The sequence below is a fragment of the Carettochelys insculpta genome, chromosome 2 (assembly GCF_033958435.1).
Source record: "Carettochelys insculpta isolate YL-2023 chromosome 2, ASM3395843v1, whole genome shotgun sequence".
NCBI lineage: Eukaryota > Metazoa > Chordata > Testudines > Carettochelyidae > Carettochelys > Carettochelys insculpta.
Window position 1 is genome coordinate 222,412,714 of NC_134138.1, and position 27,960 is coordinate 222,440,673.

Below are 27,960 nucleotides of genomic sequence, written 5' to 3' on the forward strand. Positions count from 1 at the left end.
TCTGCTCATGGTGGCTTTGGTCTCTCAGACAATGAGCTCAGTCTTGTGCTTCATCTTCTTCAGTAGTCTCTTCATCCATCATCATCTCTGATGTGCTCAGTGCTCCTGATTCTGGTCCCTGGCTTGGTCCTTTGGCCGGTGCTTTTTTTCCCTCCTCTAGTAGCAAAATCACAGTCTTTCCAGACCAGGTCTTTGTCTGATGTCTCCAGCACCCTGAGCCTCTCCCCAGTGGCTTGGAGGGGAACCCACATTCACCCTCTACCAAAGGCAACAATCTCTTGCTGAGGATATTTTTTGAAACTCTATGCTCTTAGTTAAATAAAAATGATGTACTACTTTTATCAGGTTCTTCAGCATTGTGTAACTTTTTTTTATTTTTTTACATTTTTTTGATAGAAAAGAGTAGTGCAATCATGTTAAGCAATAATATATAACCTTTAATTCCTGATATCGGTATCTAGTAGGGGTGGTATATAGATGAAAACCTAAATGTGGTGGGTGGGTGGGTGGGTGTGTTGGCTAGTAATAAGGTGAAGGTGTGACAAATGTGGTTGTAATGGTGGTGATCAAATTATTTAAAAATAAAGATTGAAAATCTAACAAATTAACAAGTGAAATTTTTAAGGTAGGGACTCAACATGAAAACAAAAACAGATGCTGGAAATATTTATAATTTTAATAGTATTTCTGTGTATAAAACTGTTCAGTTGAAAACCAAGTATGAAAAGCTTGAATATTAAACGTGTAGGTGAATAAACAAAAATCACATAAACAAAAATCTTTCCTATTAGAGGGTTCTCTTACAACCTTTTTCTCCCTTCTAGTCCTTGGATGACCTTTCAAGTGTCTCTTCTGAGGAGTCCATGCAACTACATGCGTACATTTCAGATACTGGTACGTGATTTTATTGGAGTGTGGCTTACTTCTCTTTCCTCTGGTATTTTTTTGAGTTGCAGCCATTTAGTATATAATTTAATTTATTTTATTTTATTTATGCTCGTGTTCAAATGTTAGTGAACTAATGATAGTTCCCTTTTAAATCCTAGTCCATTATCTTTCCTTTCTGTGTCTTAAACATTTGTTTTTGTTTTCTGTGTACTAAAATGGGATACTTAGTTGTGCAGCATATGCTACATTTCTCTCTACCACTGATAGAGAGCTGTACATTAATAGTAATTCACTTTACTAATGCACAATACCTTACTACCCTTAAGTTGAATTTATTTTAAAATTTAATGTATCCCCTTCTTAGCTGCTCTCAATCGAGCAAACCCTGTTCTCTAATATTCTCTAATGTAACATCTTCGGCAATCTTGCAATAAAGAATAAATGGGCCAGAGTTGCACAGCTATAGAAGGGTCTAAATTTTATGCTGCAGTGAAAATTAAGAATGATTCTTATGTCAGCTCTTCAAACTTTGTTATAAAATGTAAGTGTTCAATTGGATTGCTCTTTAGTGGTATCAGATTATCATATCTTCTGTTAACTTTATGCTATAGAATTAAGCGTGTTTCTTCATTTGATCTCATTACAATAATATTTGATTTTTGGCTTGATACCAGGGTGCTACTGAAAAAAAACTGTTAGTATTTTATTCTTTCTTGGCTATTATAGCTGAGAACAGTTCCCTGAGTGCATTTTAAGTTTCCACTGTATGGATACTAAAACTTCTGTAGTAGGCATCCTTCAGTCTGCATAGACTATGGATTGCGCCCTTTAAAGTTTCAATTGAGGATTTCATTTACAGAGTCTATTGTGACTATGAAGACCCACACGAGAGTGACAGTCCTTGCTGCATCTCTTGCAGATGTGGTGGGTGTCTGGCAAGTCCTTATTGTGCTTTCTGTGCGCTCGCTTCTCCTCTGCTAGCTGTCTGATCTTCATCTCGCCCTTCTGAAGGCCCTTGTGTAACCCCTGCCTCCCTCTGCTGCGGTCATCTGCTAGTTCTTCCCAGTTGTCCAGCTCGATGTCTACCTCTCAGAGGTTTCTCTTGCAGACATCTTTGTAGCGCAACTGGGGGCATCCGGGAGGTCTTTTGCCAGAGGCTAGCTCACCATACAGGATGTCTTTTGGAATCCTTCCATCATTCATCCTGTGGACGTGGCCAAGCCAGCGGAGTCGACGCTGCCTGAGGAGGGTGTGCATGGTTGGGATTCCAGCTTGCTCGAGGATGGCGGTGTTGGTCACCCTGTCCTTCCATGATATTCCAAGGATGCACCTGAGGCAGCGCAAGTGGAAGACATTCAGCTTCTTTTCCTGGCGGGCATACAGGGTCCAAGTCTCGCTGCCATAAAGGAGGGTGCTGAGGATGCAGGCTCTGTAGACTTGCATTTTGGTGTGAGTGTACTGTGCCTGTGCTGGAAAGAGGGTGAGGTTCCACAGGATATGCACGACGCTAACATTGTAACGTTGTATAAGAACAAAGGAGACAGAAGCAACTGCAACAACTACCGTGGAATCTCCCTCCTAAGCGTCGCTGGTAAACTGTTCGTTCGCGTCATCCTTGGCAGACTCCAGAAGATTGCTGAGAGGGTGTACCCCGAATCGCAGTGCAGATTCCGTGCAGAGGTCTACCGTTGACATGGTCTTCTGTGGAGAAAGTGAATATAGAAAAATTATTTACCTTTTCCCATAATACAAGAACTAGGGGACACCAAATGAAATTGATGGGTAGTAGGTTCAAAACTAATAAAAGGAAATTTTTCTTCACACAGCGCACAGTCAACCTGTGGAACTCCTTGCCCGAGGAGGCTGTGAAGGCCAGGACTCTATTAGGGTTTAAAAAAGAGCTTGATAAATTTTTGCAGGTTAGGTCCATAAATGGCTATTAGCCAGGGATAAAGTATGGTGCCCTAGCCTTCTTAACAAGGGCAGGAGATGGATGGCAGGAGATAAATCACTTGATCATTGTCTTCTGTTCTCCTTCTCTGGGGCACCTGGCATTGGCCACCGTCGGCAGATGGGATGCTGGGCTTGATGGACCTTTGGTCTGACCCAGTATGGCCATTCTTATGTTCTTATGTCTAAGGCAGCTGCAGGAGAAGTGCAGGGAGCAGAGAAAGCCACTCTACATAGCCTTCATCGACCTGACCAAGGCCTTTGACTTGGTCAGCAGGGATGGTCTGTTCAAACTGCTCCACAAGATAGGCTGTCCTCCACGGTTACTCAAGATGATCAAGTCGTTCCACGAAGACATGAGAGGAACCATCCAATATGACGGCGCATTATCGGATGCTTTCAGAATCAGGAGCAGCGTCAAACAAGGATGTGTGCTTGCTCCGACATTGTTCGGGATCTTCTTCGCACTCCTCCTGAAGCGTGCCTTTGGATCTTCAACAGAGGGCATCTTGCTGCACACAAGATCCGATGGGAACTGTTTAACCTTGCAAGGCTGAAAGCTAAGTCTAAGGTGCGAGAAGTCCTCATCCGAGACATGCTGTTCGCAGACGATGCTGCTGTAGCGTCTCACACAGAAGACCAGCTTCAAAAACTGCTGGATCAGTTCTCCAAAGCGTGCAAGGACTTTGGGCTTACCATCAGCCTAAAGAAGACAAACATACTCGGTCAGGATGTTGCTGAATCCCCATCAATCAGCATTAACAACTATACGATAGAGGTCGTCCATGAGTTCGTTTACCTCGGATCCACCATCACTGACACCCTGTCATTGGAGACTGAGCTAAATAGGAGGATTGGAAAAGCAGCCACAACTCTGTCCAGACTCAGCAAGAGAGTGTGGAATAACAACAAGCTGTACACTCACACCAAAAAACTTCTGTGATGTGATATTTTCAAAACCAGAGATGACAAGTCTCTTTCACTGCCTTTTAGGTAGTGGTATTGGGTAGTGAGGCTTTTCAGTGTGCTATATACTTCAGTGATGCTCCCCTTTTATTATGCTGGAACACCAGCTCCAAAATTTTTGGGAAAGTTTACATCTCTTTTCTGTTTACATGTTATCTTCTCTAAGTGCTCTAAAATTCCCAGAGTTACTCACGTGCATCTGATGAAGTGTTTTTTGCCCATGAAAGCTTTATGCTCCAATAAATTCGTTAGTCTGTAATGTACCCCAGGACTCCCAATTTTTTGCATACATAGACTAAACATGGCTACCCCTCTGATACTTGTCAGGTTGCCTTGAGATTTTGTTTGCCTTTTGGGGGAATTAGGATCTGTCAGTGAGCCAGTTTGGTGGCCATTTGAATAGGCATTTCCGAGGTACATCTGTCTGAAGGGAAGAAAAAAAAGCTTTTCTTACAGGGGTCATGTTGGGGGGGTGGGGTTTGGGTGGTGCACAGAATTATAGTAGTACAGCTGAGTTCTTGCTAAGATTTGAAAGATTTTCATGTTTAAAGGACAGCTCTTCTAAAAGCTTTAACATTTGCATGCTTGCATCTATTGTCTTAAAATTTGCTATGCCTTATGCGAGTGTGCAGTGGCATTAGTGATCCAAATATTGAGGTAATCTGAGAAAGGGATTACTGAAGTATAGCCCCGAGAATGAAATCAGGTAATCTGAGAAAAGGATTTTATTAAAGGCTTGTCTACGCTTAAGACCGTGGCAGAGGTATGCCATTCTAGCAGTTCTGTTTAAACACTGTGTATGTGGACAGAGGAATTCTCCTGTCAGTGTAGGTAATCAAACTGGAGAATGTCCAGAGGAGTGCAACAAAAATTATTGGAAGTGTAGAAAAGTGGAAATCTCTGGCATGAGAGAAGATATCAAGAATAGGGTTTGTTTAGTCTGAAAAGAGAAGACTGTGAGGGGACATAAATGTTTTAAGTATATAAAAGGTTGTTATAAGGAGGAGGGAGAAAAATTGTTAACATTTGAGGACAGGACAAGAAGCAATGGCTTAAATTGCAGCAAGAGACATTATGTTGAACATTAGGAAAAATTTCCTAATGTAATGTGGTTAAGCAATGAAATAAATTGCCCGACGAAGTTATGGAATCTCCATCACTGCAGGTTTTTAAGATCTAGGAGGAGTCTGAGCAATTTTCCTTGCTGCTCCATGTGAGTGGAGTTCCTGTCCCTCAGTGGATTTTTGAGCCCCTCTTCTTGCCCATATGTAAGCTGAATTCCAGAAAATGAGTAGATAATATACATATCTAGTGTATGAGTGGTAGAGAGGGCTGGCTGGAGTGCATGGCGGAGGTCAGACTGGATGGATGTGGTACAATTTTGGGGAGGCCTGGCAGAAGCAAGAGTGTCCCTAGCCTTTTTATAAGAAGATGGGAATGGGTGACAGCGGATGCATCACCTGATGATTATCTGTTCTGTTGACTCTCTCTGGGGCAACAAGTATAGGTGCATGTGGAGGACAGGATACTGGGCTAAATGTTTTTGTTTGAGCCAGTATGGCCAATGTTATGTTCTTAATGGAAGGAATATTCCAACAAAGTGGGAGTGGAGGGGTCTAGCTCAGTGTGCAGCTAAAGCTACATACTTGAAGTAGCTTGTGGCTCTTCAGTAAGTTGCTCACTATGACGTGTGTACACAGTAACGTAGGGCAGGAGACAGCAAGGGGAACTTCTTATAGGATAGCATCTAGAGTGACAACTAAAGGCTTAATGAAATGAAAGAGATAAAGATGAACTGGAATTAAGGGTGGGGTTCATGGTGCGAGAGGAGATGTAGAAGGACAGACGTCAGTCTTCTCTTTGTTGCTGAAAATTATTTTAACTGCCATGTAATAAAACTGTCAAGCTTTTGGGATATGAACTATGGAGGAGTTTTGTCTCACTGTTCCTGTTTAACAGCTGCACATTTCAGAGGATAGCCATTATACCTTTTTCACTTGGTGAGTGAAGGATGAGATAAGAGCATTGAGGAATCATTTAGCAACTGTGTGGGATTATTTCCAGCTTTGATGACATAGGAAAAGTCACTTCATCTCTCTGGCTCTAATTCCCACCTATAAAATGGGAATAATACCTTTAATTGTATTTCCTCTTGGCTCCTACTAGCTCAAGATATGGCAACTTTCAACTCTAATAGTAATAAGTTCCAATATTTTCATTTCAAAGCTTTTACAGTACCCTCTTGAAAGTCATTGGTTGTGACCAAGTGTTTCCTGTAAGCAGAGAACTTGGGTGGCTACCCTGGAGAGATTCAAATGCTGCCCAGCTGATTAACAGCATTCAGAGCACCCACAAACAGCCACATATTTCTACTGGTGGTACACATCTGCCCACATCTTAGCACACATAACAAAATTTATTCTGCTCATGAATGGAAAAAATCAGAGGAAGCATTGGTTGTGACTTATAATGTGAAGGATGCTTCTCTCCCTGGTTTCAACTAGTGGTTGAAATCCGCTGGACACATCAAGTCATAGCTCCTAGTTACTGTACCAAGACATGGTGGTAGGGTGTTCTCAGATAAAGATTTTTGAATGTGGAACTTCCTTGCTTATCATATTCAGCCCCCCTCCTCTTCAGTTGAGAAAACCCAAATTTCTTGACCTGTTATCTATTTTTTCCAAATGGGCAATGCAAGTCCCAACCTTCATGCCTACAGAAAATGCATGCTTTGATGTTACCTGAATAGTTACCCCCAATATGGTCTCTCTAACTAAAAACCTGGAAGGATGTTTTTCTGCCCAGTTTATTGCAAATAATTGGAAATTGATCAGGAGTAGTGTGATGTACAAAACATATCATTTGGTATGGTGAGTATTTTTGAGTGCAAAGCTGAGTAAAGTTGTTAACATGTATTCTTGTTTTTTGAGTCATTAATTAAACAAACCTGAGCGTTTTGGAAGGTAAGTGCCACCTGAAAGGTGTTTGAGGTTTTCAAGGATGACAATAGATGGAGCAATTCTAAGTTATTTTGGCCTCCTAATGACATTCTTTCTATTATACATTTAAGTATAAACTTGTCATTGTTTCTAGGCTTTCTTAATGTTGTGGGATTTTATGACTGGTAGATAGGTCTTCACATTTTAAATCTATGTTAATCCTTTTACTTAGGAAATCTATAACTGTATCTCTTGGCATTTTCGGCTCCCATACTGGGCTGACACACAAGTTATTGAATTCAATACAGAAATAACTGGGTGAAATTTAATGGCCTCTGGTATAGAGGAGGTCTGACTACATGATCTAGTATTTCCATCTGGTGTTAGACTACAAATCTCTGGGTGTAATGGAAATAGGAGGAAGGAAGGGTACAAAACAGATGTTTGGAGTTATAACCAGTTTGTCAGACTTGTTAGTCTTTGAGACAACCTAAGGTTCAAAAATATATTGATATTTATATTCTCTGTGTGAACAGTTATAAGCTATAATAAAAGAATAAAGGAGAGGTTACTACTCACTAATTTAGAGAAAAATTAGAAAGTCACATTCCTTTACACAAGTGTCCATACATTTCTTACCTGATTCCTAAAGAAGCGCAGGTCTTATGCTTAGTAGAATCTCATGTTCTTAACTGAGAGCACTTATTTTCACAACAGTCACTCTAACTCAGGGACCCATCCATGCAACAAACCTCGTTGCCAGCTCTGCCCACATATCTACACCAGCAACACCATTACAGGACCTAACAAGATCAGCCACACCATCGTGGGTTCATTCAGCTGCAAATCTACCAATATAATTTATGCCATCATGTGCCAGCAATGCCCCTCTGCTATATACATCGGACAAACTGGACAGTCTCTATGTAAAAGAATAAATGCACACAAATCAGATATCAGAAATGGCACTATACAAAAACCCATAGGAGAGCACTTCAATCTCCCAGGCCACACAGTAGCAGACTTAAAAGTAGCTATCCTACAGCAAAGAAGTTTCAGGACCAGACTCCAAAGAGACATTTCTGAGCTACAATTCATCTGCAAATTCGATGCCCTCAGCTCTGGCTTAAACAAAGACTGCGAATGGCTGGCTAAATACAGAAGCAGCTTCCCCTCCCTTGGTGTTCACACCTCCAGATCAACTGCTGCTAGTAAGCCTCACCCTTGCTGACTGAGCTAACCTTGTTATCCCCACCCTTGCTCTGGCTTATTTATACCTGGCCCTGCAGATTTCCAAGACCAGCATCTGATGAAGTGAGTCTGTGCTCACGAAAGCTCATGCTCAAAACTTTTCTGTTAGTTTATAAGGTGCCACAGGACCCTTTGTTGCTGTTACAGTTCCAGACTAACACGGCTACCCCTCTGATACTTGACACTTATTTTCTGGATTGTAAACTGCTGGGTCTGTTTGTTTTCATTTTAAACTAATTACAATTTATTGATGTTAGCATTAAATATCATTACGTGTTTTGCTTGGTATGTTTTAACTCTACAAGCTCCCCAAAAGAAGTAATCTGCTGAAATATGTTTAGAGTGATGAAACTACTTGAGTACTACTGCTGAGTAATGCTTTTTCTTATAGATTTACAGTAGAGTCCTTCACTCATCCCTGGGATTCAGTAAGCTAAAACTTGTGTTACAGGAAGGATTATTCTTCTGCTTGCATTCGTTCTTGTCTCCAAGTGTGTCGTTTCACAGGCTTTCATTTCATGTCTCTTGTGTCCTTTCGTCTTCCTCCTTGTTTGTGTTTCTCTTTCCTCTTCATTTTTGTTTTAAATTACTAGTTTGTGCTGACTATGACCCATATGCTGTGGCAGGAGTATGCAATGACCATGGCAAGACGTACGCATTATATGCGATCACTGTACATCGGCGCAATCCAACTAGTGAAGAGATATGGAAAACATATCGTCGCTACAGTGACTTTCATGACTTCCACATGAGGATAACTGAACAGGTAACTGCTACTTAGAGACTGTTTAATCTTATGAGTATAGCTGTGAAAGGTTTGTGTCTAAGTAGCTGTAGCATTGTTTTAGAATTGACTGCTAAAAGTTGATATTAACAGAACTTTGTCACTTGTATGGTTTTAATGCTTATATAATGCAACTCCTGAAGTCATTACTTAGTATTTACGTAGCACGTGATCAAAGCAGGTGTTTGCTGAGGCAGTGTCTGCAGCATGGAGAATTTACCAGCATAAATAGGTCACTATGCTACCTTAAGGTCAGGCCTGCCCATTGGGGCAGTTGCCCCAGGGTATGACATTTCAAAACGGCCAAGAGCTCTGAATGCTGCCGCTGCTGCTTTAGCAATGGCCGGAGCTCTGAGACCCTTTGAAGTGCTCCTACATCGCTTCTCTGCACGGTGCATGTGTGGAGGAGGCAGCGCTGTAGTCTTGGCAGTGCTAAGGGCTGATTGGCCAAGCCCCTGCCCCTTCGACCCTTGAGCCTACCTCTTCCAGGGATGCAGAATTGGACTATCCCTCGCACCTTGCCATTGGGCCTGCAGATGTATGCTGTAAAAGCCGAAGGGGTTTTTCCATTGGTGTAGGAACACCACATTTCTGCTCAGACTTAACTCTATTGACAGCTGCATTCTTCTGTCAGCAAAACTGCATCTATACTGAGGGTTAGGTTGGCATAGTTAAGTTTATCACAAATGTAGATTTGTTACGTCCTTGATCTCCATGGCTATGTCTACATGCTGCAGTTTTTAAGAACAAGATTGTGTTTACATAGCCCTGTCCTTAAAAATGAGCATGTGTGAATGCTGTTGGTCAGCACTTTTATCAACAAATTATTTCTCTGCCAGCATGAAGTTTTCACTTTGTCAGCAGCAAAACACTCTTGGTGACAAAGCAGCATTCACTTTTTACTTGGCAGGGCAAACTGTTGCTCATGGGGCAGAGGGTTAAGCACCCATGAACAACAAAAGTTTTGTCAATCAGGTGCAAGTGTAGACATAGCCTAACTTTGAAGTGTGGAGCAAGCTTGACTTAAGTGGAAGTATACTAGAACAAAGAATGTAAAAGCTAAGTATTTGGATTTGGGAAGTATCTGTTTTGAGCTTTAGCTGAGAAATGTTTAGAAGCATGTAATAAATGAAATGTGAACAATCCAGAAGTGACAGTTTTGTTACGGAGGTGCTGGTTATGACTTCATAGCTAAGGTTAGCCAAGGTGGCAGTGGGCCACTTGTGGCATGACCAGGAAGTTTGCGGGAGTCTGTTACAAGCGGTGGCTTCTTTACAGCCGTTGCAGGGGGTTTCACATCTCGCTTGTCCCAGTCACACAGAGCCCTGTGTGCAACATTTCACTGGTGCAGAGAAACAAACAGCTGCGGCAAAGAACAAGCTTTCCCTGGTGTGGGAGGAGAACGCTGCAGGGCCAGTCCCCATGGCAGTAGATGGGTCTGGCTCATACAGAAGACAATAGGCTTGTTACAAGTGTGCGTTACAGCCCCCCGCTTCCCGGTAAAAGGGATTGGATGGCCAGTGGTTCTGGCAGCCTGGCCAGTGCTCTGCACTGGTGGCCTTCACCCCAGCTTAGCAAAATTTATTTTTGGGGGAGGGATAGCTCAGTGGTTTGAGGATTGGCCTGCTAAACCTGGGGTTGTGAGTTCAATCCTTGAGGCAGCCATTTAGGGATTTGGGGGAAATAGATGTCAGAGATGGTGCTTGGCCCTGCCAAGAGGGCAGGGGACTGGACTAGATGAGCTCCCAAGGTCCCTTCTGGTTCTAGGAGATGTGTTAAGTTCACTTTTAACCTTAATCAGAGATTTTATGTATTGTTCTGTATGGCTAGACAAGTTTCTCATGACACTGCTACATGTGTTCTATTGTGTATAGAGACATTGCTATCAGGGGGAATTTAGGCAATAACAGGGTGAATCCAGAAAGGTCCATTGCTGTTATTGCTCAGGGATTGGGCTCCCCCAGCCAGTCTTTTACACAGCAGCAGTTCACTAGCAGACAATAATCCAATTAGTTGAATGTTAAGGGCAAGATTCACCAATGCACATGGGCATTTTGACTGTGCACTAGAGGAGAGCAATCTGTATTGCAGTTAAAATAAGGGGAAAAAGGTTGTTTGCGCATATGTTCAGATTATTAGAAATATGGAATAGCATTTTTTCTTTGTTTAATGTTTATGTATGAAATGTATTATTTTTAACAAGTAAGGAACTATCAAACCAAAAACTATTGTTTAATGGAGTTTAAGTTAAGAGTATTAGTCACTTAAGGGCAAAAACATTATAGGAATGCTGTAATTAATTGAAATCCAAGTGTTACAAGTGCAAGAAATTCAGAATTAAAATTTCATTTAAGAGAGTCATACATGTGATGGTATGGAAAATACAGGTAAAGCAAACTGCTTTAATTCTACCTTGCTGTCCCCCTCTAGGCTAAAACACAGCCTACCTAGATGTTAATGAAGTTCTTCAGTAATATTACATTTAGTCTAATGAGCTAGTCTAATGGAAAAGTTCATTTATGTGTCTGTCAATATAGCACTTTAAAGATAATCATAGTAAACAACATTAAGTACATCACCATGGGTGGTCTAACAAATGTTGTTCATACCTGTGGGGTGTCGGGGTAAAAATCAGTCTAGCATGCACAGATGTCTGCTTTCATTTTGGTAAAGTATATGTGCTGTTAGATTTACACAGAACAATTTAGGATTATTATATTATTTGAATTACCGTAAAACGTAGGAGCCCTAGTCATAGGTCGAGGCCCCTTTGTTCTAGTTGCTGTATGAACCAAGAAGTCAAATGGGGATTTAATTTTTGCATGTTAAACTCACAGTCCAGTTTGCTTTCAATCCCTTACTTACCATCTCACAAAATCATAGGTGTGTAGGGCTAGAAGAAACCATCTAGCCCCCTAGGATGAGGCAGAATCAAATAATTTAGATTTTCTTTTCTTCTTATTCTGTGCAATTGATCACAGTCCTCAGTATATGTTGGTGGTACTTTTTAATGTATGTGTAACATGTCTCAGTTGACACATGGCCAGGATGCATCTCCGAGTTTGTATTAGCTTCCCCAGCCTGGATCAGATACTAACAGGGAGTGAGACATAAATGCTGATTCATGCCCCTAGTATGTTAGTAACATATTGCGGAACTTAGTCCATAAACTGTTGAAATTTGTATTAGATAATGAATTTCAGTTACTTAAATTTGTGATCTTATGTAATACATCACTGCATTTTCCCCACAATTAGTGTTAAGAAAAGATTTGCGCTTGCCCTCGTACTTAAATGTTTGTTTAAAATAAAATATTATATCTTAGTGATTGAAGTTTTTGTTTTGTCAAATGAAGTGATGCTTCTTATAGGTAACTTTAGAATTAACCACCAAAAGAATAACAAAAAAAAGTGTATTCAGAATTATGTGGTTGACATATTTTAATAATCTTTGTATAGAAAGCTAAGTAATGCTCACAGTGGAGGTGTAGTCAGTGTGAAACATTTCTTTAGTTCATTTGTTGTATTTGTCACAGAGCTTAAGAAATAAAAACTGAGCTTGGGAAATGGGCCATTTAGGTTTTTTAATGAAAATGCTAAGGATCTGTGAGGTCTAGGAAAGGGACAGCTGTTGGCAATTCTGTATACAATTAGACAATCTGCCTTTTATTGGTTTGCCTGTATTCACATACTCTTAACCCCCATAAAATAAAAGAAGAAAAAATGCAACGGCTTGTAATTGAACAGCTGGTACAAAGCAGAACCTGCTGACACAAGTAAGTGTTAACAACACAAGGAGCTTTTGGACCATGTCTTAGTAGCATTTGAGATTATTGATCATCTAAATCCTTTAAGTATTCAAAACTGTTGGTCTGTAGCATACATTTGCACTTTTTTTTTTGCTACCGGAAATATAAATAGATTTGAATACTCTAATGAGAGTTCTCTGTGGCCAGATCAGTCTTATAGGGTCAATAACATCTTAAAATGAAAGTGGACAGCTTCTTGAAGAGTATGCATGCGCGTACTCGCTTGCATACATGCACTCACACACACACCATTTATATTTAATAATTTGTATATGCACATAGATTAAATATTGAGATTATAACAATGGTGATCAGATTTGGACAACTGATGCAGTGGCTGGTAGGGGATGTAGAAAAATATATTTCAATCTATCAATTTTATACCCATTTCTCTCTTCAGAATTAATTCTTCATATCTATTTAAAAAAAAAAAAAAGACATACCACACCCTAGAATCCATTAAGCTGAAACAGCTATGTAGGGTGGCCCCATGTAGAAACAGTGTAGTTTATTCATATAGATACACAGATTAAAAGCCCTGTGAAGTCAGGGATAGCCTTTCCATTCACTTCAGTGGGTTTTGCATTAGGCTCTAGATCATCATAATTTGGATTACAAGTTAAAACAACAATATTGACACTTGTCATAAAGTTGCCTCTTCTTTTGGTTGAATTTTTGGAAGCTATAAAAAAAAGCCATAGAATTGTAATTACAGAGTTGTGTGTAAAATAGGCTGTAAACCACTGTTCGACACTATTGTCTATTAAAGTTACTTAACAAATGTTGCTCTTTCACAAAGTATTTCACTAACGTGCATATCTTCTTCCTATTCTATAAACTATTAAAAATGTGTGCACTGCTTTCTTTTAATCCACTTTTGACTCTTTTATTAATTATGTCTGACATATTGGTGTTGCAAGATTTAAAAATTTGAATTTACATATTTAAAAAGCAACACTACCATGTGTTACCAACCCGTGAGATTTCCTATTCTAGTCATGGCGGGGAAAATGAAATGTCTTACATGCCATTGTGTGGTAAGTAGTTTGTTCGGAACAATGATGTTCATGTATTGCCTGTGCTTTTCAGTATCGGAGGCTGCTACAGTTGTGTTTGAATCAGTCTTATTACAGCTATCCTCTAACATTAGTGTAAGGTTCGTAAAGGGCTTTGCAACAGTGACGTAAATTAAAGCAGCCCCTCAGCTTTTCACTCATTCAGAGATTTGCTTCAGTGAATCAGTCAGTGGCTTGCAGGCCACCCATACCTTTGTTCAGAAGCGCAGCTTGGGCACATGGGAAGCCTAGACCTCTGGCTTTTGCCTTTATTTAATTTTTGGCTGTCAGAAAGACCATCACATTATTAACAGAGACTATATAAATCAAATAGCATCCAAAGCTGTGAGTGAATAGTGAAGAATCTTTAATTATCCTGAGACAATGGATCTCCTCTATAGAGTAATGGTGTTGGCTCATTCAGGGAGTGGCGCTTTACACTTCTCTTTGGTAGCTTTGAATTAAGCCACGTATTCGATGATAAGTAAGAGCACAGAAATGTGTTCTAAGTGTCTGTGGCTTCATAAATCAGAGTTTGTTTTGATGTTTGGTAACTTTTATCTTTCTTCAGATTTCACAAAGCTGCCTCATGATATTGCTTTCAAATTTAGCTACCGTCCTCCCCAACGTTGGAGCAAGGGGCACAGGAATTGTAGTGGGGGGCTGTGCAAGACAGGAAGAGGGAGTTGAAAAATCTTTCTACTGAAACCGTCTTAGAGTTAAGATTTGATTGCTTAGCATGTGAATACTAGGGAAATTCTGGAGTCGAAGTGAGGGTTCTAGGTGTTATGGTGTGCCTATCTTGCTATGGATTTTTTGTGACGGCAGTCACTTTCACATCAAGGTATTTCACTTCTCTGGTTGGTATTGCTCCCCCTGTATGCAGTCATCCATATGACATTCCCATAGGCTCAGGCTATAACAGAATGGAGGCCACAGTAGTAGAAAGGAGATTGCTTCCACCAGAAAATTACATGTGTAAGAGGGTTTGTGAGGACTTGTGGAAGATGGAAACAAGCTGGTTGACTTGAAGAGGAGGCAGGAGGATGTTTTGAAGGGAACAGTCTTTCAGCTCCTCCTGCTTGGTTCACAAAATATTGACTCAAGCACAAGCTGAGTTTCTGCAGTTTTGATTATCTGTTTTGTCTGAATATTTTGTGCAGTTCTAACTTAATAATTAGTGGGTACTTCCAGTTCGTGCGTTATGCAGGAGTTCAGAATAGATATCATAATGGGTCCTTGAAGTTTTCCAATCTGTGCAAAACATACAATTAAAAATCTAACTTTTTTTTGTTTTTTTTCCTCCCCTCCCTGCCAGTTTGAAAACCTAGCAAGTATATTGAAGCTTCCTGGCAAAAAGACATTTAACAACATGGACAGAGAATTTTTAGAAAAGAGGAAAAAAGATTTAAATGCATATTTGCAGGTAACATCTTCAATAGTGTAGTTTCAAATTTTCTACGTTTACGGCTGTCTACCTGAACTAATAGTTCTCCATCAGCTATTCAGTAAATGCCAATAAATGTTAATTCAGTACCATGAGATTGTCTTAATAAAATGTCCTGATTTGGAACAGAGCAAGTAAGTTGTAAATGTCACAGCTAAAGGTAAATGATAATTTCAACTCTAATCATCTGTGTCTCAGTGACCAGAATGTAAATAATTGAAGTATAAGTGGAGGATACAAATGCTCAGTTTTATAAGGTGTTGTTAATCTGGTTTCCAGTTGGATTAACAAGAGATTGAAGTAGTTTATCCCAATGACTCAAGTGGTTTAATGCTTCAGGAAGAGTATTCCCTCTGTTATACCATAAATAAAACAGTAAAACTTTATGCTAGTTGTTAGTTTTCTGTCTCACTGTTAGCTCAGCATCTTTCTTCATTTTCCCCACTCTCAGCTCAACTTTCAGATTTAGTCTACATCTACGCTTCAGTTGGGAGTGCAATTTGCAGCTTGTGTAGATGTAGAATGCTATCTTTGCTTTAGCTGTTGTGCTAAAAATAGCAGTAAGGACATAATACAACCTGCACAAGTCTGTCTGATTCCCCTGTGTGTATGCTTGTGCTGCTTGTGCTAAAATCCATACCAGCCTGTTCTTGCTGCTCTTTTTTAGTGAACTGGCTATCTTTAGCATAGCATGGGTACATATATGCTAGTGGCAAAACACTCTTCTCAGCTGTGGTGAAGATGCAGTCCTGGTAATTGGGTTCAGCTTGACTGAAACAACATTCCTTTCTTTTGGTCTTTTTAAGAAAGTGTTAATCACTCTTTTCTTTCATTATTCTGGTGGGTAATTCATTCCTAAGTGACACACTGATTAAATTGGTCTATAAACTTTTCGACTCAACAGTCGACCCCACCCCCTACCACCACCACTACCTCCAAAGGGCACATCTTTACTGCTGAACTAAATTGATGAAGCAGTTTCAATTTATCGACTGTGGTGAAAATGCACTATGTCAACAGGAGAACCCTCTCCCATTAACATGGGTAATCCCCCTCAATGAGAGTCAGAAGCTATCTCATTGGGAGAGCATCTCTCATCAACATAGCATGATGTGGACACTGTTGTAAGTCTGTCTGAGGTATGTCAACTTAAATTCTGTTAGTTATGCAGCTAAACTAGTGTGCCTTAGTACAGCATAAGTGTAGATCAGGCTTAAGCAAAATTCTGAGAGATGAGAGAGAGAGAGAACGTAAACAGAATGCTGTGAAATCTAACAGCTCTTTAGATTGTCAAACAAACAATACCTTATTTTATTTCAATATTTTTCGTAAGTGTTCATTATGGTGTGACTACTGATTTTAGATACTGGTTTCAAGAGAGCCAGAAAAAATGCTTTTGAGATATAGTGTGGGCCAGAGATGTTTGAAATGAATTATGAAGTAGTTATTTCCCTCTCTGGAGCAATAGTAATCTCAAAGTGATGTTTAGGGAAAGAATGAAGAAAATACATTAAAAATACCACTTATTTGTACAAATATATATGTTTGGTTGCTCCATAGATATGAAAAAATGTTTATCATACAAAATTATGACTTTTTTTTCTTGAGTATGGCATTGTATTTTGGAAGGAGCTGAAAGTGATAATTTATCTTTTAGTTGCTGTTAAATCCTGAAATGATGAAAGCTTCCCCAGCTTTAGCCCATTATGTGTGTGATTTTCTAGAGAATAAAGCTTACAGCAAAGGAAAAGGGGATTTTGCTCGCAAGGTAAGAATAATATTTATTTAACAGATTTTAGGGATGCATTTGGTGCCATAACTTTAGTAAATGATTTGAACATATAAGTAACTGACTGCAGATTAGTGTTTTATTTCATGTACAAGCAGGTTTTGAATTTTCATTTCTACTAGTAGTGTGTATTGTCAGAAGGCAGCAATGATATAGCAGGAAATCAGGCCAATAGAAAATTAACCATTAGTAATTTTAAAAGTTTATTTGTAAGCCAAGGAAATCAGGCTTCCAAGAAATACGTGTGTGTTAATACAATATTTTTAAATTCTACTTTGGACAAGTTAACTTTCCATCAAAGTTTCCTGTTCGCATTATTCTTTCCCAATCTCCTACCCACCTTCAACTCAATATGTGCTGCGGCTATCATGACTTGCATTCTACAGCCCAAAATATGTTTGTACCTTCAATAATGCTGTTTCACATTCAGGCAGCAAAGACTACACAAAATTAAACACCAAAGTTGTGTGTCCACAGATAAACCTGTACGTAACTCAGTTGTGTTTATGAAATGGGTATCTCCACAAATAGATACCTGTATTTACAGTTGTCCATTTTGCATGGGCCACTGCTTTTGCAAATTAGATCCCCGTCATTCCTAAACTCTGTAGCGTACATGGCCAACATCTTAAACTGCTTACAAAGTTGCTTTTAAATTATTTAAACTGTGCTCTTTAAAAATGTACCACCATAGAGTTGACTGCAAAACATTGTTCTGAATTTATTTGGCTTTATGTAATGTCCAGAAAAGAATAAAGGTTTAGTGTTTTGTTTGCCAGATGTATTGGATCTTTCATAACCTGGTCTTTTGTAGACTATTACACCTAGATGATGTGGGTTTTTTATTTGCCCTGAACTTAAAAGTGTACACTCAAAAAAAAATCAGAGCACTTATGAGTCCCAATTAAATATTATTCTAAAAATAATTGAAATGTTTGCCTAATGCTGAACATGTTAGAGTTGCCATATTTAGACAAGACATGGGACAGCGATTCAAGCAGAAGACAAGATGAGAACATGAGGGAGGAAGCACTTCTGGAAGACGTGTGTTGAGAAAAGAGGACAATTAATGGGCAAAAAATGGAGAACCCTTCCAAGCATAAGGGGTTGTACGAATAAAGGCAAGAAGCTGAGATTGAAGAAGGAGCAATAGATGAGGATTAGATAGGTGTAGTTAGTGTGACTGTTGAGAAAATGGAAAATGTAATATAGACGAGAATGAAGTTTCAGCTCGGTGAGAAAGAAACTTGAACACCTTAAGCAATGTTACTGTGTTGGCATATAGTTTACACATAGGGAAACTTTTCTATATAGTAGTATTAGAAGACTTACCTGGCATTTCCTAGGGCTGGACGGCAGGGGCCTCATGGTCTGCCCTGCTGGCTTTTTCACACTGATGGCTTGGGACAAAGAGGGGTGGCAGACCGGCGCAGGTTGCCATATGGCTTCTCCCCGATTTGGCGGGGGCCATACAGTCCACTCAGTGGCTGCTCCCTGGTGGCAGTTCAGGGCAGCAAGGCCTACACAACACAATAGTTTGGGATGCTGGGGGCTGCATGGTGACTGGAAGCTGCTCCGCTGACAGAGGCCAGGTTGGTGGGGCCCAGGCTGTCAGCCAGTGGCTGTCCCCCAGTGTTGGGGCACTTGTTGCTCCTCTCCCGCTGTGGTCCCTGCTCTCACACCTCTCCATTTCCATTAGGCAAAACAATATATTCTATGCACATCCCATTGTCCTGGCACAACCAAATCTGGACTTTGCTTTAGGTTATAATAAGAGGAAGCTGCATACCAAATTTGGTGGCATTAGCTCTTCCTGTTTAGGAGGAGTTTTTGAACAAATGGACTCAAACGAACAGATGGACACACAGATTCACAAATTCTCTATAAAATAAATAGTAGATAATAGGATACCGAGATATCAAACTGTGTACAGATTTCCCAAATGTTTTGAAATGTACATGATTATAAAAATAAGTGCAGAATCAATTTTAAGTGAGGTTTTGGGCAGAAACTTGGAAACCTTTTAATAAAACATGCCTGATGTCTTATTTCACATAGTAAAATTCATTTTTTCTTTAGTATATTGCTCCAAAATTTTAAGGTAACCAAATATTTTTTATCCCCATTTGAGTGTTTCCAGTATGTCTGAGTGAAAATACTGAAGTATTTTACAGATTTTTATATTGCAAGTAAGAATTGTACTATAAATTATTTTATTCTCTAAAACAATATGGGAGTTTTATTGTGCTGGATGATTGTCCTAGTGTCCTCCATAGGTTATGCAATCGTGGTAAATGTTTTCCCCTTCAGATGGACACATTTGTAAATCCACTGCGTAACTCTATGAGAAATGTTTCAAATGCAGTCAAGTCCCTCCCTGACAGCCTGGCAGAGGGGATGACTAAAATGTCAGACAACATGGGCAAAATGTCAGAAAGATTGGGACAAGACATAAAGCAATCATTTTTCAAGGTAAGAATGTATTGGTGAGATAATTTATAATAGAATCTAAGGCAGATGCTATTTGTTTGGGTCCCTTTATCAGAAAACAAAGCATAAACACTCTCTATTTGATAGAAAAGGCTAAGAATAGGGAAACTACTAATCTGTCCCAGTTCTATTTTCTTGGAAAACTTGAAAAGTTACAAAAGAAAGCAATATATAATGTAAGAATGATATAAAGAGGATGCAAACACCTAGTTACTTACAAAATGCAAGAGGAGGGAAGTACCAGGCAATATTAAAAGCTAACAGGTTTCAAATTGGTAGAAATATTGTGCAAAAAATAACCCTCCTAGAAGATGAAGATGGAAATAGACTTCTGGAGGTCATCTGATCCAACCCCTGCTTCAAAGAGGACTAAAACCCACTAAACTAGGCCTTAAAAACCTCTGGCTACAGCTATACTAGTCAGTTTTGCCAACAAAACCCTGGTTTTGTCAACAAAACCGGTGGAGCATCCACACACAAAATGTGTTTTGCCAACAGTATGTCGACAAAAGTTGATACTTCCACTGACAATCTTCTACCTCTCCCAGATGCTATTGACAAAAAGCTGTGTGGATGATCTGGGAGGCCTTCTCTTGACAGAGAGAGCATCCAAGACAGTGGGCAGCCCTGTCTGCTGTGCTTCCATGTGCCTGTTTTGTTGAGAGAGGGGTCCGGCTGCTTTGTCGACAGCAGAGTGCTCTTGTGATTCTTTTGTGCGTGGCTGCGCTCTATTGACAGAAGTTTTGTCAGGAAATCTTGTCTTCAGACAGTGATTTCTGTCAACAGATCGCTGTAGTGTCACCATAGCCTCTCAGGGTGGAGCATTCCACCACCTGTTGCCCCATGTTTTATTTAAGCTAACAAATAAGCAAAATCTGAAGGCGTAGACACAAAAGCACAGTAAGCTTCCCAGTTTTTACTTACTCTTGAGAATTAGGCTGAAGGTAATAAAAGTGCTTTTAAAGACCCAACAAATTTTTAGACAGCCTTGATTCACTCTTTTTGCTTCATGTTTCTAGGAAGACTCTTGTCCTCCCTCTCTGCTGAAATTGCTAATAAAGTCCCTCAGCAAGGAAGCAGCACTTGCTTTTTGAAGAGTGGGGGCACAATGGAGCTATTGCACTGGCGATCAGAGATTTTCCCTTAGCAGTGCTCTCCCATGCTAAAATAGGCAATAGATGTCTTGTGGTGCCATTAGCTCCCATTGACTACATGTGCAGTGTGGCTCCTTGGTTCCTTCTATACTGTCTTTGGCAGCAGGTGGAGCTCTGCTGAGCTGCCCTTCCTCCTGCAAAAAAAGAAAAAAACCACATTCCTTAAACCTTCCTAACTTTGACCATTCAACACATTAAAAAAAATTTGCAGCCCATCCCTGTCCTTAAAGCCAAACTGCTTTTACTGAAACACTCTCCCCCCATCTCCTTCAATTACACAGTTACACTATGCTTGGTCATCCAGCTTTAAGAAATATGACACTTCTGAGGACACAATGCCTGTCTGTGAAGGGCATTCCTCCTGCATTAGACACCTTAGGGAGAGCCATATACCACAGAAGTGCTCTTACTGTAATAACTTCAGGGCCAGAAGCAGAGGAGACAGGGAGCTGTACCTTAAAATGATCCTGCTGGAGAAATCTCTTCAGCCCACGGAAGAGGACTCCTCAAGCGACTGTGAAACTGGTGCCACAGACAGCTCAAAAGGAAAGGAGCCTCTTCTGCACTTGAGTAAGTCTCATAAATTGAGAGCTTCCCCAGCTAAATCACTTATTGCAGTGACTGCTATGGCACCGGTGACACCAGCATGGGAATCAGCACCGAAGCTGCCTCACACCAACATGCTGCATCTCCCCATCTTTACAGAAATGACCATCACCCAGCCATCTGTTTGGCCACCCCCTGCACCCTTTCTTCCAACAGCAAACCAGCATTGCTATGGATCAATTGCTCTTGGAAGTCACCTAGTGAGAACAGTCAATCCCTTTTACATCTGTCCCCTTCTACCCATCTCCCCTCCCTGTCCCTCTTCAGGGATGCCCTCATGAGCATCTTCTACATTCAGATGTCCAAAATCTTGTTACAGGTAGGGAGTGGTGGGAGGAGCTTCTACTCCAAATACTTTCTCACCCCCCAAAAAAGCTAGGGGATAGAATGCAGTACTCTATCTCAGAAGACTCAACAAGTTCATGTGCAGTCAGAGGTTCAAGATGGTCATTTTCAACACTTGACAAAGGAGACTGGTTCTCAGCCCTCGACCTCCAGGATGCCTATTTTTGTAATTGTGATTTATTCAACTCTCAGACACTACCAACATCAAGTCTTGCTATTCAGCCTATCCACCCCTCCAAGGGTCTTTTCCAAGACACCAGAAGTAGTAACTGCACATCTCAGGTGACAAGGATTAATAATATTTCTCTGCTTGAACAATTGTTTAATCAAGGTTCCATCCACAAGGAAGCACTAATGGTGGTACCAAGAGTGATATGGCTTTTCCAGAGCCTGGGGCTACAGATGTACTTCCAAAAATCAGCATCAGATCCTACCCAACTATTAGTGTTCATAGTGGTGCACCTAGAGTCTGTGCAAACCAGAGCAACATTTTCTCCACACAGATTGTAGGCCCTCAGTAGTCAGATTACTGTGGTTCCATTCAGCCTCTTTTCCAGCGCAAGGATGTGCCTTCAGATCCTTGGACACGTGGAGCCCATGACATGCATTATTAAACATGACAGGCTCCATAGGCACTGCCTCGAGGGTTGGCACACTGCAATTGTTTGATGTTCTAAACAAGAAAGTCACAGTTCCCTCAGATGTCCTCTCTTTGCCACAGTGGTGGAGACAACCACAAAACATCATGCAAGGTGTCTTTCCTCAGGAAACCCCACTTTGTAACTTAATTACATATTCCTCATTCCTGGGATGGGAAGCGCATCTGGGGCTGAAGACAAATGATCACCCCAAGAATCTTGTTTACACAACTGTCTATTAGAACTGAAAGCAGTGTGCAACACCTGTCAGTGCTTTCTACCAACAGTACAGAACAAACCCATGTGAAAATTAATAGACAATAGGGTGTGCATGTTTCTTATAAACTGAGTATCACGATCACAGTCCTTCTTTGTGGAAACAATCATGTGTTGGAATTGATGCATCATTCACATCATACTGACAGTAAGCTATCTGTGGGCTCCCTCAACGTGACTGTGGACAATCTGTCGCCATTTCTTTTAACAACATGAGTGGGAAATAAGTCTCCCACAAGCTGTTTCACAAGTGAGGATACCACCATATTGACCACGTGTACAAATTGGAAATGTCATCGGTTTTGCTCCAGAGTTGAGCTGTGGATGCCTTCCTCATTCCCACCAATACCACGCAGACATCAGGTGATCCAAAAGATATGTTACAGGGTGTGTATAATCCTAATAAGTGCCTCCGTAGCCCAGGTAGACCTGGTTTCCATACCTCAGGAACCTGTACTCTGTAGCCCTTATCCACTTCAGTATCATCTGGACCTCCTGTCACAACACCATAGCCAAACAATACATCTGAATCCAATAGTGCTTCACCTCAAAGCTTGGTTATTCCATGGCTCCATCTTGGTGTGGAGCCCTGCTCACACAGAGTAAAACAAATATGAATGAATAGTCATCGTGCCACAACCAGAAAGACTTACCTGTATAAATGGAAATGATTCTCAGCATGGTGCCAACAAAGTCAGCAAAAAGCACCTTCCGTAACACCTCTTCTCATTGTCCTAGAATATCTCCTGACACAGAGGGACTCTGGTTTGTCCCTCAACTGCCTCAGAGTCCACCTAGCTGCTATCAAGGTTAATGGGATTCCATGATAGAGAAGAAATGGAGGGAGCCGCACCGTGCATGCAGTCAACAGGTGCTGATGGTACCATAAGACACCTATTCCACGTGCACGGCTGGGCACTGCTAAAGAAAAATCTTTGCCAGCAAGAAGATATGCCAACACCTATAGTGTAGCATCCACAGGGGGGAAACATTTTGAAGAAACCTTGTTACTGTACAAGATGAGTAACTCCCTCTTCCATATTTGTGTAGTTATTAGGGTTAGTGTTTGAGTTAATTTTGGTGTCTTAGTTTTTCCCCAATTGGCGTTCCATTATCACTAATGAAGAATACCTCTGGAAGTGTCTTGCCTGGCATGCTCAAAGTCCATGTCTGTGAGAGAGCCATACCCTAGTTACTTGAAATGTCTCATGTAAGGGATTAGTGTTGAATTTGAAGGGACTACAAGCTTTAGATCAAGAGATTGAGAAGCCAGTGTGACATTTCTTTTGATGGAAGTTACTCTGAAATCACCGTAGGAACGTTCTTGGTCAGAAAGGATACCATGTACATCAGCATCTGAGAGAATTGTCTGCAATACATACTAAATCACTGTGCCCAGAAAGATACAAAAATTTTTCAAGGAGACTGTTGGAAGAGGCAGCTCTTCAGCCCTGAAGCTGGATGCAAAACAGGATAGAGTGGGTAGAAAGCAGTCAGAATCCAGGCACTCCCCCACTTGTTCATTGGCTAAGTCAGCTTGTTGATTCCTGCACCAAGGCAAGCACTGTCATATCTTAGGCTCAAAGTAGTGCCTTCATGGTTGTGGCATCATTTTAAATCTCTAGCATACCACTCAGTTACATTGCCAGTGCTATTCATGTCAGAGACATCACAAAATTCAAGGGACTTGCTGAGCTTATTAGTGCCAGTGTACTCAGCCATGCAGGAGATAATTCCTCAAATACAGGTAAACCCCTCAGCACCAGATCAGGGCTCAGTACTGAGTTAGACCTTGGGGTCCTGGAGCCTCTGGCACTGTCGAGAGAAGCCAGAAATGGTTTCTCTTTGCTCTTCCCAGAGCACACAGCACCAGTCCCCAGCACTGACAGGAATGGTTCTTCCATAGTCAGAAGGCAGTCCCGCCTATGACTTGAGGTTGGCTCTTGTGTTTTGCAGTTGCAGAGTGTCTTCCCTCTGCCTTCCTAGATATTATCACGTCACATAATGGACACCCTTTTTCTAATATTGGCCTGGATATGTGGGTTGCAAGACATTGGGCTCCAGCATCTTTTCAGTGGCGCTGCTGCAATCTGTTTTGAGATCATCACCAGTTCAGTAGCAATCAGTCTCTGGGCTAGAAGTGAGGAGTCAGCTTGTTGAAAATCTCCTGATCCGAGTCCTTGTACCAAGCAGTACGATGTTCAGTAGCATTCTTTAAGACAGCTAGCAGAGGAGGCTCAGGTATCTTAATCTGTGCTAGCTTCATTCTCCTCCTGGTCCAGATGAAGCAGTTCCCTGGGAGTATCTCTCTGATGATCACTAAGAGCAATTAAAAAGGGAGACATCAACCTTGGACATTCAGGTAGAAGAGGTTGGGGAATCTTCTTCTGGCCCTATTGATATTCTGGCTTCTGCTGTGGCATCTCGCGTGGCACTGGAAATAAATGAGGCAATTTTAGGACTCATCAAGGTTCTTTGGCAAACTTTCTCCTTTTTCCCTTCAGTACCAAATAAGTGTATATCTAAAATAGATAAACGTTTTACATGATCATTCTGGTTTCCATTATTCTCATCCTGGAGACCGGCACGCTGCCTTTGACTTATGGGACCCATGTGGTTATTTATCAAGGTCACAGGATATATCTCAGATAAAACTGGTAAAGGGATTAATTTATCAGTACTGTGTTGCCATTTTGCCCATGAGTAGCTTCCCAAGTTATTAGAAATGTATGGCAGTGATAACTTCCTTTCTGAGAAGATTAGGAATACAGACTTCTTCTCTATCTGGATGAGTGATTTGTGAGATGCCATTCCACAGTTCATGTGCTGTCCAGTGTATTTCATCCAGTCAACTTTCAAATCACTGGATCTGTTGATTAATTCAGAAAAATCTGTCTTCTCACCATTTTAGAGGATAGAACATTATATGTTGTCCATCTCAGAAGACAGAGCCTGCTTGACCTGGTTCTGTAAGAATGAGTTATCTATGGGATGCTTGTACGTCCAATACAATTGATCTCAAAGCCTCTTACCTTCTGAAGGTGCAGCTAGAGCTCTCAGGGCATGTAAGCAGTTGATTAATGAGCCACCATGAGTGGTCTCTTCATCCAGATGTAGCTGGGTCCATTTTCCAGCCCTGGGGGATTCCCAACTAGATCTCTTTGTAATGAAATATTACAGGAGATGCCCACAGTTTTGATCCCCAGAAAGTCAGTTTGGGTTCCTAATGGATACTTTCTTATTGCCCAGTCTTTAATCTTTCGTCATATGGAAGCTGTTCTATGCCTCTGATCATTTTTGTTTTTAGAGAGCTATTCAGAATAACTCAAGATATTTCTTGAGTGGTAATAACTACTTTAGAAGCTGTCATTTTAGTATTGTTCGGTGAGACTGTTTTCCAATATGCATTATTTTGGATTTATTAAAAATTGAAATTAATCTCTTTTGTTGCTCAGTCACCCACTTTGGTGAGATTCTTATGAACTTTTCACAGTCAGCTTTGCACTTACCTTGTGTAATTTCGTACGGTAAAATCTCTGTTATCTGGCACCCGTGGGGAACTGGGAGTGCTGGATGATCAAATGTACTTGATGGTGGGAGTGGGGTCAGATGGCAGCTGGTCCCAGCCGGGTAACCAGCCCTGTGGCAGCTGACCCCTGGCCGGGTAATCCAGTGGCTGCAGCATGTTGGTTATCCAGCACCTGGATAACCAAGCTTTTACATCATCTGTAAACTTTTCCACTTCCCTGCTTGCTCACTTTTCCAGTTAATTTACGAATATGTTGAACAGCATAATTCACTGTACATATCCTGCTATTCACCTCTCTTCTTTGCAACATCTAGTTTCCGTATCAACCAGGTGATGTACCTATCTTAATTCTTTCCCAAACTGCACTTGAATAAAGATAGGCAGAGCCTGCTTCAGCCTTTCCTTATCAGGAGGAATTTGGCTTGTCAGGTCTGAGCAATTCCATTAGTCTTGGCAGTCAAAGGCAGTGTGATGCAGCCCCCAGTTTTGTCAGAGATACAGTCTTAGATACCCTTAGCTATTTATTTGTACTATAGTTTAGCTTAATTAGAATTTGTTTGCTTCTATTTTGCTTTGGTTGGAACAATGCTTTTCTGAGTTTTGCAATCTTAGTTTCCACCAAATCCCTCTTTTTCTGCACTTGTTCATTCCTCATCTGTTACCTCTAAAGTACAGCATATTTTAAGAGTATAAATAAAAATTGGAACAAGATGAATGCCAAACATAAATCCTGTAAAATATTTTTTTCTGTCTCGAACCCTTCTCTTTTTCTACTCCCCTTCTTTGTTATAGTAAAAATAATTAAGACAAAGCCCCTCGGAACAGATACTTTGTGGTTTTAATACACCTGTAGCAGAGAGATAGTGGAGATGAGGGTTCTTCAAAACAAGAAAGAGGGTGTCTGAGAAAATACGACCAACAAACTAATACTAGTAAAAAACGAAAATTAGGCCTTGACTTACCTCAAGACCCCCTTTTTGGAACACTTCGCAAGTACAAGAATAAAGATAACATAGTTATACTCATAAAGAGAACTAGGATTATGAACTTCATGCTTCAGGCCTGAGATCAGGAAGAAGTTGGCTCTGCAGTAGAGATTGATAGGGTTTTCTCCTGTCTCTGAAGAATTAGCCATTATCAGCGAGGTTATGTAGAATTAGACAAACTATTGGTTAGGTAACTCCTGTCCTTATTTTTAATATAAATATTTATAATTTTTGAGACTATGGGTACAATTTTGACAGCTATATTAGGAAACAAGTTTCATTATCTGCTGAAGTGTAGTTCAGTATGGAACTATTTTGTTTATCTTGGTAGATCATTAATTTGGAATCAAAATGCTTCTCAAACACTTACAAAGTTTTCATCAGAAATTTTAAATTGATTTGCCATGATTAGAGGTTCTGTTTGATTTCCTTGATCTATAATTTCCCCCATAGTCATATCTTTTATTTTTTTTAGTATAGGTGCCTCCTTTAGTGCAGAAAACTGATTCAGATCCTGAACACTGCCGTGTTGCAGCACAGCTTGATGACAATGTGAGTCTGACTTTTGTTTTGTTTAGCTACTTTAATGTTAAGTACCAGTGTGAGGTTTTTATACATATTATATTATTTGCTTGCTCCATACCATGTTTATTTACATCAGAAATTAAACCGGGGGAAAAATTTGAAACAGTATATTCAAGTTAAAACACCCCTAAATTAAAATTTATGTATTTCATTGTAAACTTTTAGAAGCTATTCTAATACTAAATGGCTTGCATTGCGGTGTGATAAATATTACTTACCTACTTAATATTACTTGTGTGACTGTCCTCAATGGCAGACTAGGGTTGCAAAATTAAGAGTATTCAACTAAATTTGAATGAGATCTTTAAAACTAGCAAACTTCATAAGTATTTGTGATCAGAGGATTGTCTGAATGATTTTTTTAAAAAATATTCTAAATGAATGTTCAGTACGTGGACCATGAAGAACATAAAGGAAATAAAATTAGAAATGCGATATTGAAGTTTAAAATGTTAACATCTTGATGTTCTCATA

At 40.4% G+C, this 27,960-nt stretch overlaps 1 protein-coding gene across 5 annotated transcripts in view; it reads left to right on the forward strand.

Moving 5' to 3' along the window:
• Positions 1-27,960, forward strand: part of SNX13 (sorting nexin 13) — a 147,722-nt gene that overhangs the window by 100,814 nt on the left and 18,948 nt on the right. For 2 of the 5 annotated variants that reach the window (XM_074984652.1, XM_074984653.1), the window contains exons 17-22: positions 825-894; positions 8,588-8,760; positions 14,960-15,067; positions 16,746-16,856; positions 19,188-19,349; positions 27,382-27,453. In XM_074984652.1, coding sequence (XP_074840753.1) covers positions 825-894; positions 8,588-8,760; positions 14,960-15,067; positions 16,746-16,856; positions 19,188-19,349; positions 27,382-27,453 — 696 coding nt within the window. Of the gene's footprint in view, positions 1-824; positions 895-8,587; positions 8,761-14,959; positions 15,068-16,029; positions 16,572-16,745; positions 16,857-19,187; positions 19,350-27,376; positions 27,454-27,960 lie in introns of those variants that run through there. The other 3 variants (XR_012644048.1, XM_074984654.1, XM_074984655.1) reach the window with 3 other exon arrangements.